The 15,445-nt window shown below is 50.3% G+C and overlaps 7 protein-coding genes across 7 annotated transcripts; 4 read left to right on the forward strand and 3 right to left on the reverse strand.

The window, feature by feature from the left end:
• Positions 1–204: 204 nt before the first annotated feature.
• On the reverse strand, positions 205–1,248 carry ABOM_005881 (putative proline utilization protein PrnX; the record flags this gene model as incomplete). The annotated part of the gene is made up of 1 exon (XM_022533010.1): positions 205–1,248. The coding sequence occupies one exon, from the start codon at positions 1,246–1,248 to the stop codon at positions 205–207; it is 1,044 nt and encodes a 347-aa protein (XP_022388887.1).
• A 497-nt stretch (positions 1,249–1,745) lies between these two features.
• On the reverse strand, positions 1,746–3,242 carry ABOM_005882 (proline dehydrogenase family protein; the record flags this gene model as incomplete). Its single annotated transcript, XM_022533011.1, has 2 exons — positions 1,746–2,601; positions 2,659–3,242. The coding sequence occupies 2 exons, from the start codon at positions 3,240–3,242 to the stop codon at positions 1,746–1,748; spliced, it is 1,440 nt and encodes a 479-aa protein (XP_022388888.1).
• A 2,802-nt stretch (positions 3,243–6,044) lies between these two features.
• prnC (delta-1-pyrroline-5-carboxylate dehydrogenase prnC) lies at positions 6,045–7,933 on the forward strand (the record flags this gene model as incomplete). The annotated part of the gene is made up of 4 exons (XM_022533012.1): positions 6,045–6,173; positions 6,233–6,340; positions 6,396–6,757; positions 6,808–7,933. 4 exons carry the CDS (start codon positions 6,045–6,047, stop codon positions 7,931–7,933), a joined length of 1,725 nt encoding a protein of 574 aa, XP_022388889.1.
• Positions 7,934–8,157: 224 nt separating this feature from the next.
• On the reverse strand, positions 8,158–9,287 carry ABOM_005884 (sugar phosphate isomerase/epimerase family protein; the record flags this gene model as incomplete). Its single annotated transcript, XM_022533013.1, has 2 exons — positions 8,158–8,808; positions 8,907–9,287. 2 exons carry the CDS (start codon positions 9,285–9,287, stop codon positions 8,158–8,160), a joined length of 1,032 nt encoding a protein of 343 aa, XP_022388890.1.
• Positions 9,288–9,756: 469 nt separating this feature from the next.
• On the forward strand, positions 9,757–11,307 carry ABOM_005885 (6-phosphogluconate dehydrogenase, decarboxylating; the record flags this gene model as incomplete). The annotated part of the gene is made up of 1 exon (XM_022533014.1): positions 9,757–11,307. One exon carries the CDS (start codon positions 9,757–9,759, stop codon positions 11,305–11,307), a length of 1,551 nt encoding a protein of 516 aa, XP_022388891.1.
• A 384-nt stretch (positions 11,308–11,691) lies between these two features.
• On the forward strand, positions 11,692–12,898 carry ABOM_005886 (S-methyl-5-thioadenosine phosphorylase; the record flags this gene model as incomplete). Its single annotated transcript, XM_022533015.1, has 3 exons — positions 11,692–11,863; positions 11,923–12,432; positions 12,501–12,898. The coding sequence occupies 3 exons, from the start codon at positions 11,692–11,694 to the stop codon at positions 12,896–12,898; spliced, it is 1,080 nt and encodes a 359-aa protein (XP_022388892.1).
• A 379-nt stretch (positions 12,899–13,277) lies between these two features.
• On the forward strand, positions 13,278–14,503 carry ABOM_005887 (uncharacterized protein; the record flags this gene model as incomplete). Its single annotated transcript, XM_022533016.1, has 3 exons — positions 13,278–13,365; positions 13,431–14,054; positions 14,130–14,503. The coding sequence occupies 3 exons, from the start codon at positions 13,278–13,280 to the stop codon at positions 14,501–14,503; spliced, it is 1,086 nt and encodes a 361-aa protein (XP_022388893.1).
• Positions 14,504–15,445: the final 942 nt, after the last annotated feature.

Consider the following 15,445-nt stretch of genomic DNA (forward strand, 5'->3'; position numbering starts at 1 on the left):
TATTGTATCCAATACCAAGCCTAGTATTGAAATAAACCATTGTACGGAGTCCAGAGTATATATTTCCGTCTCTCTTATCTACTATATGCAACTGGATGCACTCGGACACTAACTCTATACAACGGAGCTGCGTCTTGACTCTTTACTACAATTGAATCCATTCCAGACACACCATCACTCACGTTGTCTTCTGAATGACTCCATCTAGAAACCATCGACCTCCATCCCCAGTCCCTGTTCTTTTCCAAGGTCCAGGAGCGTCTTTCCGATAGTGAGATCCATAATTCCCATGCCCACGCATTTGAACACCACATTCTGCGTGCCCGAGACTGGGATCGGCTCGGATTTTCCGAGCTTCCCGTACAATTCTCCAATCTCAATCAACTGGTCTTCTTTTACGTGCGCATCGATCAGCTCCCCCGACTCTTCCAGGCATGCCTCCTTCGAGTCGACGTAGATTTGATTCCCGCCCGAAAAGAGAGTTTCCGTATCAATCTCTTTCATATGAGGCTTGTACGAGCCAATGAGAGAGATAAATCGCTGCTTAAATGGCTGGAGGTAGGAATGGGGGAAGTTAGGCTCCGTAGAAGGCGTACAACTAAAGATAACGTCGCACGCTGCTAATGCAGCCTGCAGTTGTTTCTGGTAGTCAGGTGTATCCTCTTTTGCGAGGGTTGTAAATGTAACACCAGGGTGAGCGGCTTGCAGCCCCGCAATGATATCCTTCATCTCGTCCAGCCTTTTACGACCCCGGTTGATAAGCGTAATGCTGCGGACTTGATCCGGGACTAGGAGAAGTGCAAGCCGTGCGTGCCACTCGGCCTGTTTTCCAGAGCCAAAGATCACTATGTTCTCCTTCTTCAGAGAACTGCAACGCACAAACAGTGTCATAACCGCAAGTGCAGTGCGGAAGGCAGTCACTTCGGTTGCGCTAAGCAAACCTAGCAATTTGCCCTCGGGTGAGAAGATGTTGATGACTGCTGTAAGGCCCTGTGCCTGGGAAAGCGTTACGATCTTGATTCCTGTGTTCGCAGTGTTTGAAACTGGCATGAAAAGCGACATGTTTTGGTCTTTGGTCATAATCGATGAACGGAGCGGTTGGTGGATGAGTCGCTCCGACTCAGGAGTTGTCGCCTGAGACGACACTTCCACTAGGGACTCAGAGAGAGCATCAAGAAGTGTATAACATTGTTCCCGACTCAGCTCTCTAAAAAATCGAGTAACGGCTGGCTCTGGCAAAAGATACATTGTCAAGGTATGTACGCTGTATCGGCTTGCTCAGTCTTTGTACGGTGTTCGATCAGACCAGGGATATATCGCCCCAGGTGCCTGCACTATTATGAAGCCAACGAAACTGCAAGATTCACGCCAAATCAAGTAAGATGAGTGGTTTCCAAGTGGGTTGATGGAAGCGCGGGGTTTTATTTATCAGGACGATGAATTCCGCCGGGAAAATCAACCAGGCGGGGTGCTTAATTTCCCGGCGGAATTGACTTATGAAATTACACATGTTCGTAAAGTAGGTACGATATAAGAATCACGGGACAACAGCTGTGTCTAACTTCATTATCATTCATTAAGTTCGCCAAACCAGAATCGCTAACGCCATCTATATGCAATTCGCCCAACAACAGAGCGTGAGGGAATCAATCAAAATGCCAACGACATGCGAACTTGGGGATCACGCCAAAAAAAAAAGAGCAAAGAAAAGAAAGCTAAGAGTGAAGGAAGAAAGATGAGGATAATCAGTTGCTGCGGCGGAATGCCAGGCGTGCCCGGCGCTTGAGCTCCTCAAACATCGCCTCCTGGGATTGCTTGGTGCGGCCAACAGCCTCGGTGTTCTCAATAGCGCGTCTCATCAGGAAGCCCATGCACTCCTTAACGGATCCCCAGGTCAAAAGCTTGAAGACATTAGGAGACTCCATAGAGGCACCCTTCATCACCTCAGCACTCTGGAAGCCTTGCAGAAGTTCACAGCTGACCTCGTCAGCCATTCCCTGGAGTTGAGCATAGGACAGATCAACACCGTGGTTTTCTCCCTTCATCGCCTGCTCAGTACGAAGAGCATGTGCCTTGCGAACGGAGTCACGGTTGTGGGTGGCGATGATGACGTTAACAGATGGCAGGTCAGTCTGGTGCTTCTCAGATGCAGACTTGAGCATCGAGTTGTACTTCCGGGTCAACAGGGCTTCCACAACACCGTCGTAGCACTTGTCTGTGTCCTCCTTGGTGGACCAGATCAAGTGACGAGGCTCGGTCTTAAGATACGCGCCACGGACCAGCTTGACACCAAGAGTGTAACCTTCCTGGCGAGAGATTTCAAGGTGCTTGGCAAGAGTGGTCGGAGTGGAGCAGAGATAAGCCTGGTAAGTGTTGTAGAAGATGGCGTGGCCAGGAGTCTGAGAGTTGCAGTATTTCTGATACTTCATGGTCCATTCCTCAATACCGGGCTGGACGGCCTGCTCCTCCGCATCCACGAGCAGGCGTACGTTGCGCGAGATAGCCAAATCGCAGACCTTCTGGATTGCACGGTCCATGAATTCGGTTGGTGCAGCCTGACGCTGCAGGACATCGAGCGCCTGAACACCCATACCGGTGAATCTAGACCAGTTAGCTTACGTTCAGATCCAAGACGAAGAATTGAGACCAAGAACATACTTCAGAGCCACGAAGTCTCCTTCCTGCGCCATATCAACGGTCTGCAGGGTTCCATCCAGCCACATCTGGATTTCCTCACGTGCCGCTTGCTCATCCTTCGGGTCCACGTTGCTCTCTCCAACTAAGACTTCCTTGGCGTATCCGAGAAGCACACCTCTGTATCCAAGACGCTTAATGTCTTCAATGGACCGCTGGACTTCGAGCTTGTTTTCGCCAGCGTTGAACTGCTTATAGATGGTATGCTTCACGAGCATGTTCAACAGGGGGTTCTTGGCCACATCCAGAACAGCAGTCTTGGGATGCGCCAGCATCGACAGTGTCTTGATGCATGGCTTCAGGAGAAGTGAAGAAGATGAGACGGACAGGATCACGAGAGAGCGCAGAACCGACGAGATGGGAAGCTTTGCCAGAGGGGAAGACTCTTGCTTGGGAGCCTGAGGATCTTGCTGCCACACATTGTTCGTTGTGGTTGTTGAAGTCGCCACCGATGACTTAGGGTTGCTGGTGCGGCTGACGTATCTGGGGGTCAGAACGGAGGAGGGGGTGCCAGCGAGAGGGCGCAAAGGACGACGGGCTGCTTTCATTGTGGTGGTAGGTGGTAGAGCTGGCTGTCTATTGTTGAGGTATGGGGGTGGACAAGTCAAGCAGGCAGGATGATGGTTAAGTAGGGAATAAAAGTACGGAAATATGAATAAGTACTTCCGGAGGAATCCACCGTAAATGAGGGGGAAAATTTAGACCGGTAGCTTTCCATGACATTTTTTTGACCAGAGTAAAAAGTCATGATTAGAGATAGACGGGTAAAGGGGTTAGCCGGTGAAAACCGCAATGGCAGCCGGTCTGAAGAACAAAAAGATTGTTGGTTGGTAATGACTAAAGAATACCTGGCGTGTGACGTCCGCGTGGTGGCGCTGATCGTGGGCATTACACTCCAATACCGTCACGGGAATGTTTTTCTTTCGCCCTGATCTACCCACCGCATCTACTGAAGTGGTTAGTATGAGATCGACTAAGATCGACGACTACTGTACGGGGTATGTTCTAATAGTAGTTATAGTGCCCTTACTCAGGTTTTCCGGGAGTACATTCCACTTGGAGTCAGAGTCAATTTACGTTCTTGAGACCTGTAAGGTTAACATATTCTGACGTTGTCGAACAGAACAGCTTATCTTCTACTTGTCTGACCTTGATGGTAAAATTTACAGAATACAGGGTCATACTGTGTTATCAAGAATTTTCCATAGGTTCTTGATAAGAACAACCGTGCCGAAGGTGAACCGTCTGAATGGGGGCGAATTACCTTTAAGATCACCGACCGGTTCACGGGCCGGGAAAAAGTCCCCACCGGAGGATAAGCTGCTTGACCGGGCCGGTGAACTGACCACTCACAGTTGCTGCCGACCCTTGCCGGTAAGCTAGTCCGACGCCAACCGGTTTATCTGTTACCTAAGATCGTGGCCCTGCAGTTCAACCGCTTGGAGGTTACCTGTACTAGTACCAATCAAGTCTAGTAGCGCTTCTAGCAGTTGACACTTGGACCACCTCGAATAAGATAAGCTGGGATATCATACAACGCGGTTCCAATCATAGACTTCAATGAGCCTCAAGCTTTTTAGGCCAATCCCACTAAATGGCAGGGGCTGTGTGGTGCGGACACTGCGAGCCTCTATCCTGGAGTATGAACTATATGTTGTTGGCCATATGATCTTCAAAACTTTCAGATCTTCTCGATAAATCAGTAGTAGAAGTGAATTGAGCATCTAGTATGATAGGCGCACACAACCAATGACGATAACTAAATTGATATTTGGCAGTTCTAATCTCCAGGTGCTCTTAACGTCGGTATCGTTCTGGCAGCGGATAAACCGTAAACCTGGGGTAGTAAAGTTATCAGATACCCCACAAAGGTTACTTAGTCGCCTGGAAAATGTCCCTGCACCATTCGCAGAGACCTTCTGGAAGGTTCAATCCACTTTCCAGATGTAATATGGTACAATGTAAAAAGTGATTGGTGATAACGATTGGGTCACCAGGGGGATAGTTACGCTATCCAGATGCCTTATCACTTTTACTATCGGTATAGTTGGAATATCACGAGGAACCTCGGCCTATAGACCTGGTTGAAGCAGTAAATAGCGTGTGTTTGTGTGTTTGTTCGTCTGTATTCGTATATTGTCCGATCTGAGTCAAGTGATCGATAAGCTCTGCATCAATGGGCAGACCTGTGATAGGTTCTTTACCTTCTGATCTTGCATGAGCGGCTCCTAGGACAATGTGTTTATCTTCTGGGGACTACTAGTAGATACTAGATTCCACTATACAGCTTACACTCGTTACACTGCCACGTGGCATACATGTAGACGTACTCTGCAGCTGATGAAAGCAGATCTATGAGTGTTACGTTGCTTTTCCTTACTGTCATCATCACTCTCGTGACCTCGTCTTTGTCTAGATTTTGTTTTATTTCAGTTGCTGCTTTCATTTATTTTTACATACATAGCTTTCTTCTGCAATTTCATACTAGGTAATGGATTGGAAAATCTGCCCAGGAATGCTGCGTTGGCATGATGTACTCGTGCCCAGACATTCTTCAATGGATTTGAACCAACACGTCACAAGTGATGGCGGTGGTGTTGGTTGGACAGTGAATTCCATCATAGGTTTTATTGTTAATCTTGCTGAATTCTTCAAATTTCTATCCTGCGTGAATTGACTTCATAATTAGTCTTGACTGACAAGTTGTAACAGTGTTCTTCGACGTACTGTACATGATACAAGGGTCTAGTGCTCACGTGGCAGTGGAACTATTCAACTACGTCATATACAAGCCAAAAATGCGGGGAAGAAAAAAAAAGATGAGATGGAAAGGCAACGCCGTCAATGCCGAAGATACAATGGTAGCTGGAACTCTTTTGGCATACCGATACTAATAGCAATAAGTTATCATAATAAAATTGTCATATCAGCAATCGGCAAAGTAGAAACAATACCCCAAATGTATGGAGTAATATGTACATTTTGCCCATCCTACATAAGAGAAATGCAATGCCGGCCCGGTCGGTTTCGTCCCACCCGGAATGTGTACCGGACCGTATCAGTACTCGCGGGAATGCTGGAGGATGCGCAACCTTCCCGTGTACCGGTACGGACAATATTGTATTCAGCAGAGAAAAAATTAATTGTAATTAAATTCTAATAAAAAAGAGGGAAAGAAAAAGAAAAGCCGGTTAAAAGAGCTGACTAACACCGCTACTAAATCCGAGAGCTTCCCCGCAGTACTTTTCTCCTCTTCTCCTTCTCCTCAGCTTTCATTCTCTACGCTTTTGCTTCGAGCTCATCAATCCTCTATACTAGGACGGGAGATTGATTAGAAGAGAACCATCACAATGCAGTCCTCATTGCTTCTTCGTGCTAGGGGCCTTCCATTGGCCAAGTCCTCCTTCGCCCGCTCCAGCATTCGGGCGATGGGATCCTACGCCACCTTCAAGGTCCCCCGTATTGACAACGAACCCAACGTGAGCTTCGACTTTGTATCCTTAGAATTGCTTCTCTTGCGATATTAACCTCAAAGCAGAAACACTATGCCCCTGGTTCTCCCGATCGCAAGGGTCTCGAGGAAGCCCTGGCGAAGCACCAGCAAAATGCTCCCTTCAACGTTCCCTTGGTGATTGCTGGCAAGGAGGTTAGTTATGCACTTGGAATGTATTTCACAGAATCAGCGTTAACAGACATCACAGATCAAGAGTGCCGAAACCTTCACACAAGCCAGTCCCGCTACTCACGCTCCTTTGGCCACATACTCTCATGCCACCGCCTCGGATGTCCAGGCCGCCATCGACGCCGCTCTTAAGGCCCGTGAGTCTTGGGCTTCCACTTCGTTTGCCGAACGTGCCAGCATCTTCCTCAAGGCGGCCGACTTGATTGCCACCAAGTACCGCTACGATATCATGGCCTTGACCATGCACGGTCAGGGCAAGAACGCCTGGCAGGCGGAAATCGACTCCGCCGCCGAACTGTGCGACTTCTTCCGTTTCGGTGTCAAGTACGCCGAGGACCTCTACGCTCAGCAGCCCGTTCACAACGCGCCTGGCGTTTGGAAGTGAGTTTCTTATCTGCAGGGTTTTCTTTACAGCGACTAACAGGAACTAGCCGCGTCGAGTACCGTGCCCTGGAGGGATTCGTCTATGCTATTAGTCCTTTCAACTTCACTGCTATTGGTGGCAACCTGGCTGGTGCCCCTGCTCTGATGGGTAACGTCGTCGTCTGGAAGCCTTCTCCTTCCGCCATTGCGTCCAACTGGCTCGTCCACGAGATCCTCCTGGAGGCTGGTCTCCCTAAGAATGTCATTCAGTTTGTCCCTGGTGACGCTGAGGAGGTTACCAACACTGTCCTCAACCACCCCGAGTTCGCTGCTCTTCACTTCACTGGCAGCACCAGCGTGTTCCGTAGCCTCTACGGCCAGATCGCTAACCGCGTTGCTGAGGGCAAGTACCGCAGCTACCCTCGCATTGTCGGTGAAACCGGCGGAAAGAACTTCCATCTCATTCACAAGTCGGCCGACATCCGTAATGCCGCCGTCCAGACCGTCCGTGGAGCCTTCGAGTTCCAGGGACAGAAGTGCAGTGCTACTTCCCGCGCATATGTCGCCGCTTCCGTCGCCGACGAGTTCCTCGAGCAGGTTGCCTCTGAGACCAAGAAGCTCAAGGTCGGCGAGCCGACCGATTTCACCAACTTCTGCGGTCCTGTCATCCACGAGGCTTCTTTCAACAAGCTCTCGAAGGTGATCGATGAGGCCAAGAATGACCCTGAGCTCGAGCTCCTGGCCGGTGGCAGCTACGACTCCTCCAAGGGCTGGTACATTCAGCCTACCGTCTACCGCACTTCCAACCCCGATCACCCTCTTCTGTCCCGTGAGCTTTTCGGCCCTGTCCTTGTCATCCACGCCTACAACGACGCCACGGAGGCCGACTTCACCAAGATCTGCGAGAAGATCGACCAGACCGGCGAGTACGGTCTGACCGGAGCTGTGTTCGCGCAGGACCGCGAGGCTCTCCGCCAAGCCGACGACGCTCTCCGCAACACTGCCGGTAACTTCTACATCAACTGCAAGAGCACCGGCGCCGTTGTCGGACAGCAGCCTTTCGGTGGTGCCCGCGCCAGTGGCACCAACGACAAGGCGGGCAGTGGCAACCTGCTCTCTCGTTTCGTCAGCTTGCGTTCCATGAAGGAGGAGTTCGTCCCCACCTACAACGTTGCCTACCCTAGCAACGCATAAATTGTGTCATGAAGGTCATTTTTGGTTAATGTATTCCCCGATCTGTATCTGGTTTGTTAATTTGGTGGGATTGTCTATTTCTGCATAGTATTTTGGCGTTCATATGACATCTTTCCGCGCGACAAAAGTTCGCTGGGCATTGTACGAAGGTATATACCACATCAGTCAATGAATTTCATCGGGTTCATCCCATGCACAAGCTCTCTGTCTCCAAATCTATAGATCTACGCCGCGGACCTTTTCAAAAACCCCCGCACACTCTCCATAGCACTTCGCGCATACTCCCCCATCTCATATTCCTGCCCTTCCCCATCAGCCCCTCCATCAAAAATCTCCATGGAGAACCAGCCCCGGAACCCCGTCCTCAGCACCGCTCTTCCGACCTTCTCAATGGGCAAATACCCCCCACCATACGGCCTGGGCCGATAGTCATGGCTCCACCGCGCCCTCGGCCAAGCCCCATTGACCATCTTCGCCTCGATCGGCCGCACAGGCTTATACGCATCCGACACCTGCAACAGATCAATCTTGTCCGCTGGAACCGTGCTTGCCAACTCCTCCATACTCTTCTCGAACCGTCGATTCAATTCCTCCATGGACAAATCCTCAATTCGCCCGGTGGATGTCGTGGGATCGCCCCATTCAGACCCAGCTGTTTGGAACGTATCAAGACAGAGCCCGATATTCGGTCTATCGACTTGACGAACGATCGTCCAGACGTCTTTCCACGTGGGCGCATGTGTAGACCAGCACCAGTTCTCATACGCAAGACGCATATTATGCGTTGCAAGGAGATCGCAGAGCTCGCGGAGATCGTTGATGATGGTTTCTTGGGTTGCGGCGAGTTTGTCGAGGGGTGTATCTGTTGAGCCGACCTTATAGCACCCCATTAGTATTTTCACACATACACTATCACTCTCTCCCCCCCCAACTTAATTCATATCAAATAGATGTATGGAAAGAGGGAAAATACCTGTAGTAAATCCGTCCCCACCGCCCTCATAACTTCAATCCACCCTTTCGCTCTCGTAAACGCATCCGCCCTCTCCCTCGACCCCCGCGGCCAGCCCTCGAAGTTCGCGAACGGTTGCAACATCATCACCTCCAGGTTCTTGGCCTCGCATTGCTTGCGGATATCTTTTGCGACGGTGACGAGCTCGGGGTAATTGTCTTCTGCGACTTCGTGACCGAGGACTGCTGGGGCGTAGGCGAGGATGTCCGGGAAGGCAAGCTCGATTCCGGTGAAGCCGGCTTGGTGGAGGGCTTCGAGTTTGCGGGGAAGAGTGTCGGACTTAGATGTGCCTATTGAGCAGGTGGCGTAGGAGAGGGGGATTTTCTTTATATCGGTGGGCATTTTGGGGATTGTTTCTTTTACGGGGGATTGTGGTGATGTGTGTTGGTTTGGTGCGTGGTTGGGTGGATTGTTGGGGTTGCTGGGGGTATGGCGCTGAAATCATGTTTAGGGTCTAGCAGTGGTATCTGTAGTCTAATCCGCGGTATAGTAGCTAAATGTGCTTAAAGTCATAGCAGTTTGGCGATCTTGTTTCCCATGTTGACCATATGATGTAATGATGAGAGTCAAGAAGTTAGGGTTCGGAGATCCACTTGACTGCAGACCGCGCGCATTGAACAGTACATAGAGAACGGACATACAATTTCATCGTGATGTCCCAGTGGCATGATGTAATCACAGTGTCTTATTCCTAGACTCAAGGGGAGAGCTTTTATCGCCACAATGCTATTCAAGTAGGCGCGGAATCCAGCGCTGATCGTCAACACCAGATTTGACGACCGTTCTCCTTCCAATTTCGTGAAGCGCGACAATGCCGTCAACAGATCCGGACCAACAGTTCCGGCGCATTGGTATCGTGGGAGCCGGGAACATGGGCTCCATGATGGCCTTTGCGTTCTCGGAGCTCGGTCTCGACGTGTCCATTTGGGACGTCAAGAAAGAGAATGTGGACCAGCTCTTGGAGTCGGCTAAGGGTATCAAAGGTCAAGGGAAGATCGAAGGGTTTGAAGAGATTGGCGAATTCACCCAGAGCTTGGAGGGCCAGGGAGAGCGGAAGCTGTTTATCTTCTCCATCACTCATGGCGATCCCGCGGACTCGGTTCTTAGTACGATCAAGCACGCACTGAAGAAAGGCGACATTATCCTCGACGGCGGGAATGAGCACTACCGGCGCACGGAGAGGAGGCAGAAGGAGTGCGAGGAAATTGGAGTCAGTTGGATTGGAACAGGTGTTTCCGGCGGATATCAATCTGCTCGCCGTGGACCGAGCTTGTCTCCTGGTGGTGATGAGAAGGCGCTGGAGCTGGTATTGCCGCTTTTGGTGCGCTATGCAGCCAAGGACCGCAAGACCGGTCTTCCTTGTGTAGCCAGAGTTGGTCCAGCGGGCTCGGGGCATTTTGTCAAGATGGTGCACAATGGGATCGAGGGTGGCATGCTTTCAGCGGTCGCCGAGGCTTGGTCTATTCTCCATTACGGGCTAGGGCTCGAATATGATGAGATCGGAGACGTCGTTGATGAGTGGAATCAGAAGGGAGAGCTCAGGAACAATTTCCTTCTCGACATTGGTGCTGAAATATGCCGTAGAAGGAAATCTGCCGGCGGAGACGGCAAAGGTGAAGGAATTGGTGACAAGAATGAATATGTCCTTGATGATGTTCTCGACAAAGTGGTACAAGATGACGACGACACCGAAGGCACCCCCTACTGGTGTGTTATGGAGACGGCTAATCGTCATATTTCTGCGCCGACCATTGCAACTGGTCATTACATGCGTATCGCCAGTGGTAACCGTGCGGAACGGCTGCGAGTGGCGGAAAAGCTTCAGATGCCAAAACCCAGGTCCATTGAGGGCATCAAAGACCGACGGCGTTTCATTGAAGATCTACGGCGAGCAGTCTACTGTTGCTTCCTGTCTTCCTTCTGTCAAGGTCTCGAACTAATTGCCCGCGCATCCGATGACGAAAAATGGGATATCGATCTTAGCAAATGTCTCCAGATCTGGCGTGGCGGTTGTATCATCCAGTCAGAAGCCATTGCCGATCTCCTGCAGCCGTTGCTCCAAAAGAACGTGCACTATACAAACCTGAAAGACATCGACGAAGTCGCTCAAGAATTGAAGCAAAACTTTGACTCTCTCAAACGGATTGTAATTGACTCGACAGCGTTCGATCCATATACCCCGGCGATATCTGCGACCTTGGAATACCTGAAATATGCGGGTGGGACGATGCTACCAACGAAGTTCATGGAAGCCCAGATGGACTTATTCGGTGCCCAAGCATATTACAAGCCAGGTATTCCCGGTGAGGATCCAGGGCCGGTCAAGAAGGGGCCTCATCATTATGAGTGGCGGCCAGCTTAGATTATTTTTATAGTAGTTGGGATCCAGGTTGGCCCATGGTTCGGCCTGAAAATGCCATATTTCGTGGTTCATGTTTATATTTGCTTTCCAATCCAGACCTCATAGCTGCAGGGCTATTCCAGCCTATAGTAAGCCCTTTGATATATATATGTAAGTGGTAGAGCATCGGAGGTGCAGCAGACATTAACTAATCACGCCTAGTGTTATTCATACAGGAAACTCATGGCTAATTTATACGAGACTAATGTTATTTGGACCTGTATACCCGGTTTACCTTTCAGAGTACATTGGCAACGGATAAGATGAATGGTTGGTGCCTGGCTGCCTAAGGAACCGCCCACGTGGGGAATCTGATAAGGCGTGATTACCCAATCGGGGGAGAAAATGACCCCGCCCTCAGAATTTATCGCCAACGGAATTTCCCAGTTGCATTGGATGCCCTCATTCCCTCTACTTCGCCGTTCCCTCGCAACCTTGACCACGAAACCCCTCCGGAGAATCGAGTCTGCTAAGCAACTTGCTAAAAGAATGGCTTCTCTTCCTAGCACCTACGCGGGTTCGTTTCCCCTCATCCGGCGACAAGGAGCAACTGTACTGACCCCATCGCTCTCGTAGACCCTGTCCGTATCGCGGTCATCGGTGGCACTGGTCTCCGCGAACTCCCTGGTTTCACTCAGGTTGCTTCCTTGAACATTTCGACTCCCTGGGGCACTCCCTCCTCCCCGATCACGATCCTGCACCACCAGTGCTCTCACAACAACCAGACCGTCGCTGTCGCTTTCCTCAGTCGTCACGGCCAGCACCACCAGATTGCGCCCCATGAGGTGCCTGCCCGCGCCAACATCGCTGCCCTGCGCTCCATTGGTGTCCGCACCATCGTTGCCTTCTCGGCCGTCGGTAGCTTGCAAGAGGAGATCAAGCCTCGCGACTTCGTGATCCCAGACCAGGTCATTGACCGCACCAAGGGCATCCGGCCTTTCACATTCTTCGAGGGAGGTGTGGTTGGTCACGTTCCCTTCGGAGACCCATTCGACGAGGGTGTTGCCAAGGTTGTGAGGGCTTGCGGCCACAGCCTCGAGGGCGAGGGTGTTGTGCTGCATGACCGCGGCACATTGGTGTGCATGGGTATGTAATTCGTCCAATCCAGTGGTTGTGGTAGGTGTCGTTATACTCAGTTACTGACTTTCTTCTAGAGGGACCTCAGTTCTCCACTCGCGCTGAGAGCAAGCTCTACCGCTCTTGGGGAGGCAGCGTCATCAACATGTCTTGTCTTCCTGAGGCGAAGCTTGCCCGTGAGGCCGAGATTGCCTACCAGATGATCTGCATGTCCACCGACTATGACTGCTGGCACGAGGCTACCGCCGATGTCACCGTGGAAATGGTCATGGGAAATATGAAGGCCAATGCTGAGAACGCTAAGCACTTCGTCACTGCCGTCCTCGATGAGCTCGCCTCTGACAAGAACTCCGAACTCGTCCAAGCCAAGCATGTGGAAGGTTCTGTCAAGTTTGGTCTCAGCACTGCCCAGCCCAACTGGAGCCCTGAAGCTAGAGAGAGAATGAACTGGCTTTTCCCTGGATACTTCAACTAATTACTTTTGCCATTAGAGATTGTGCTTGAACATACCAACATACACATATTTCTCTTGTGATAGATGTTTATAGTTGATTATGAACTTATGAAATAAAGCCTGTGCCAATGATGCATTTCCATGATTCTCCTCGTTCTATTCTTCTTTATTCGTCACGGCAACGTGTTATCACTTTCATTTTTCATCACAGCAAGGATTAGCGGCGAGACAAACAAATATTCACTGAACGTGAGCCTTGTCGCCGAGAGCTTATGCGCACAACTTGATACAAAGAGGTTGATTATGTCGTTCGCTGCCTATCACACGCAAGAATTCTGTAACACGTACACATTCTCTGATGAAATCTTAGTCCTCACCATATACTCCCTCAGCCGCAGCCATGGACTACATCATAGATCCTGAAGGAGATATGCTCCTGATCGTGGAGGAATGCTCAGGCAACCTTCATCTAGATTTGGTCCAGAAGGGTAATCGACTCAGACCGACTGAGCTTTGTTGACAGATACACTAATCTTGTTGTGTTGTATACTAGAATCTTCAACTCCAGAAACTCTCCCTCTAGAGTCTACTGCAGACGCGCAGGCAATCAATGAGGCGGTTCTGAGTCCAACCCAGTCCCAGTCCCAGTCCCAGCTCACTTCAGATCACGCTTCCTCCGCTGGTAACAGTGGTCAGGCTGCCGCCCTTGCCAAAACGGTGATGCTTAAGATTCGTGTCTCCTCAAAACATCTGACCCTGGCATCATCATACTTTCGCCAGAGACTCGTCCCCGAGACCGTCGATCATAGGCCAGTCGAAAAAGACGTGGTCCCAGCATGCGTTGAAGACGTCGATGCCTTGCTCATAATGCTAGACGTCATTCATGGTCAAACCAGGAAAGTGCCGCGTGTGATTACCTTCAAGCAGCTATTCATGATTGCGGTGCTCGTGGAGCACTATGAATGCGTCGAAGCCATGGAAGCGTTTGCTCAGATGTGGACTGAGAACCTCAAAGGCGAAATCCCTTCAGTGTATTCAGAGGACTTGGTTAAGTGGATCGGTATCACTTGGATCTTCCAACTTGAGAGTCTGTTCAAAAAGACTACTCGTACCGCCATCCGACGATGCACCGGGCCAATCTCCGCCATGGACGTTCCAATTCCGCTTGCGTTAATCGGTGAGCGCTTATCGTATACCCTTGTCCAATACCCATCCAGTGCGGCTGATAGATGCTAATGATATTTTGAAACAGAAGAGATTGAGTATTCCCGGCAGAGCACCATCGACGACATAGTTGACCGTCTTTTCAGGCGAATCAACTGGGAGCTAATGCCTGACACCAACCTCTATTGCTGCAACGACTGCGACGCAATGGTACTGGGAACTCTCGTGCGTCAGCTGAAGGTTCATGAGCTCTACCCTCTGCCATTGCCTCCTTTCCGAGGGCTCAGTATAGATTTCATGATTCAAACCTTGACCACGCTGCCTGAGCCCCGTTGCTATGAGCTGGTTCATCCAATCTGCGGCAAGCTATCCAAGTGTAACCTTATGCCGAAGGCGAAGGACTTGGTGGAGAAAGTGGACCGACAGGTACACGGTCTATTGCTCAGAAACGCCCACTTCTGACCCGCATACAGCCAGCGTACGACTTGAGAATTTTTTCTATCCGTAGGCCGTCAGGGCAGGATCAACGTACGAGAGGAATACTTCTGGTGATTGGTTGATAGTGAAGAGGTTGGGATTTGGTTTGAGAACTCGGATATGTCTATCATAAGGGATTTGGTCTGAGGTGGATTTTCAAGATCAATTTGGAGTGACTGACTTGTGATAGTTCATCTTTTTGTTGAATAGTCGGGTTGTATCTCTTATTAAGTTAGTTGGTCGGTGACCGGCAATGCAGTCTTGTAACCAGTGCAGTCCTCTATTTCGACCCGCTTATGGCACGATGTATTTCAATGGCCAAGACGGCCGGGCGTCAACGCCACCCGGCTTTGCTCGAAATACTCCGTATGCAATAATCATCACATTAGCCTATAGGGCAAAATTAACCCAGGTACAGGACGGAGAATAATTGCTGCTGATAGGTGGAATCAATGCCTTCGCAAATTCGGAGCTGTTGGACGTCCCCTTTTCCAGTTTCTGCCGACAAACCAAACATCAATGTCGGACTATCGATGCCTTTCTCGGACTAGATACCGAGACATTACTTGCAGTCTGATTATTTTTAGACTCGTCGATTGGGGACTCCTGGTGCTTTAATTTCCCCCCATTTCCTCTTGCGCGTTGAGATGGATCAAAACCTTGTGGTCAGTGCTATACCGTGTGGCTGTATAGGGCTATTGCAGGTCACCCTTTGGCCGGTCACATGAAAGGTTCTCAGAGATATCGAGGCCGAGAGAAACGAAAGGAAATGTTCAAGAAAAACATGGAAATGAACTCCCAAGAGAGAAAATCGAACGGCAAACGTCATCCCCCCTGACGATCGAAGGATCCTTATCAGGCGATCGACAGGTACTCTTGCTGTTCACGGCCCTCACCTAACCTGTTCGACTCGCAACCTAACATTTA

Source organism: Aspergillus bombycis (assembly GCF_001792695.1).
Source record: "Aspergillus bombycis strain NRRL26010 chromosome Unknown contig00045, whole genome shotgun sequence".
In the NCBI taxonomy this organism is placed as follows: Eukaryota; Fungi; Ascomycota; class Eurotiomycetes; order Eurotiales; family Aspergillaceae; genus Aspergillus; species Aspergillus bombycis.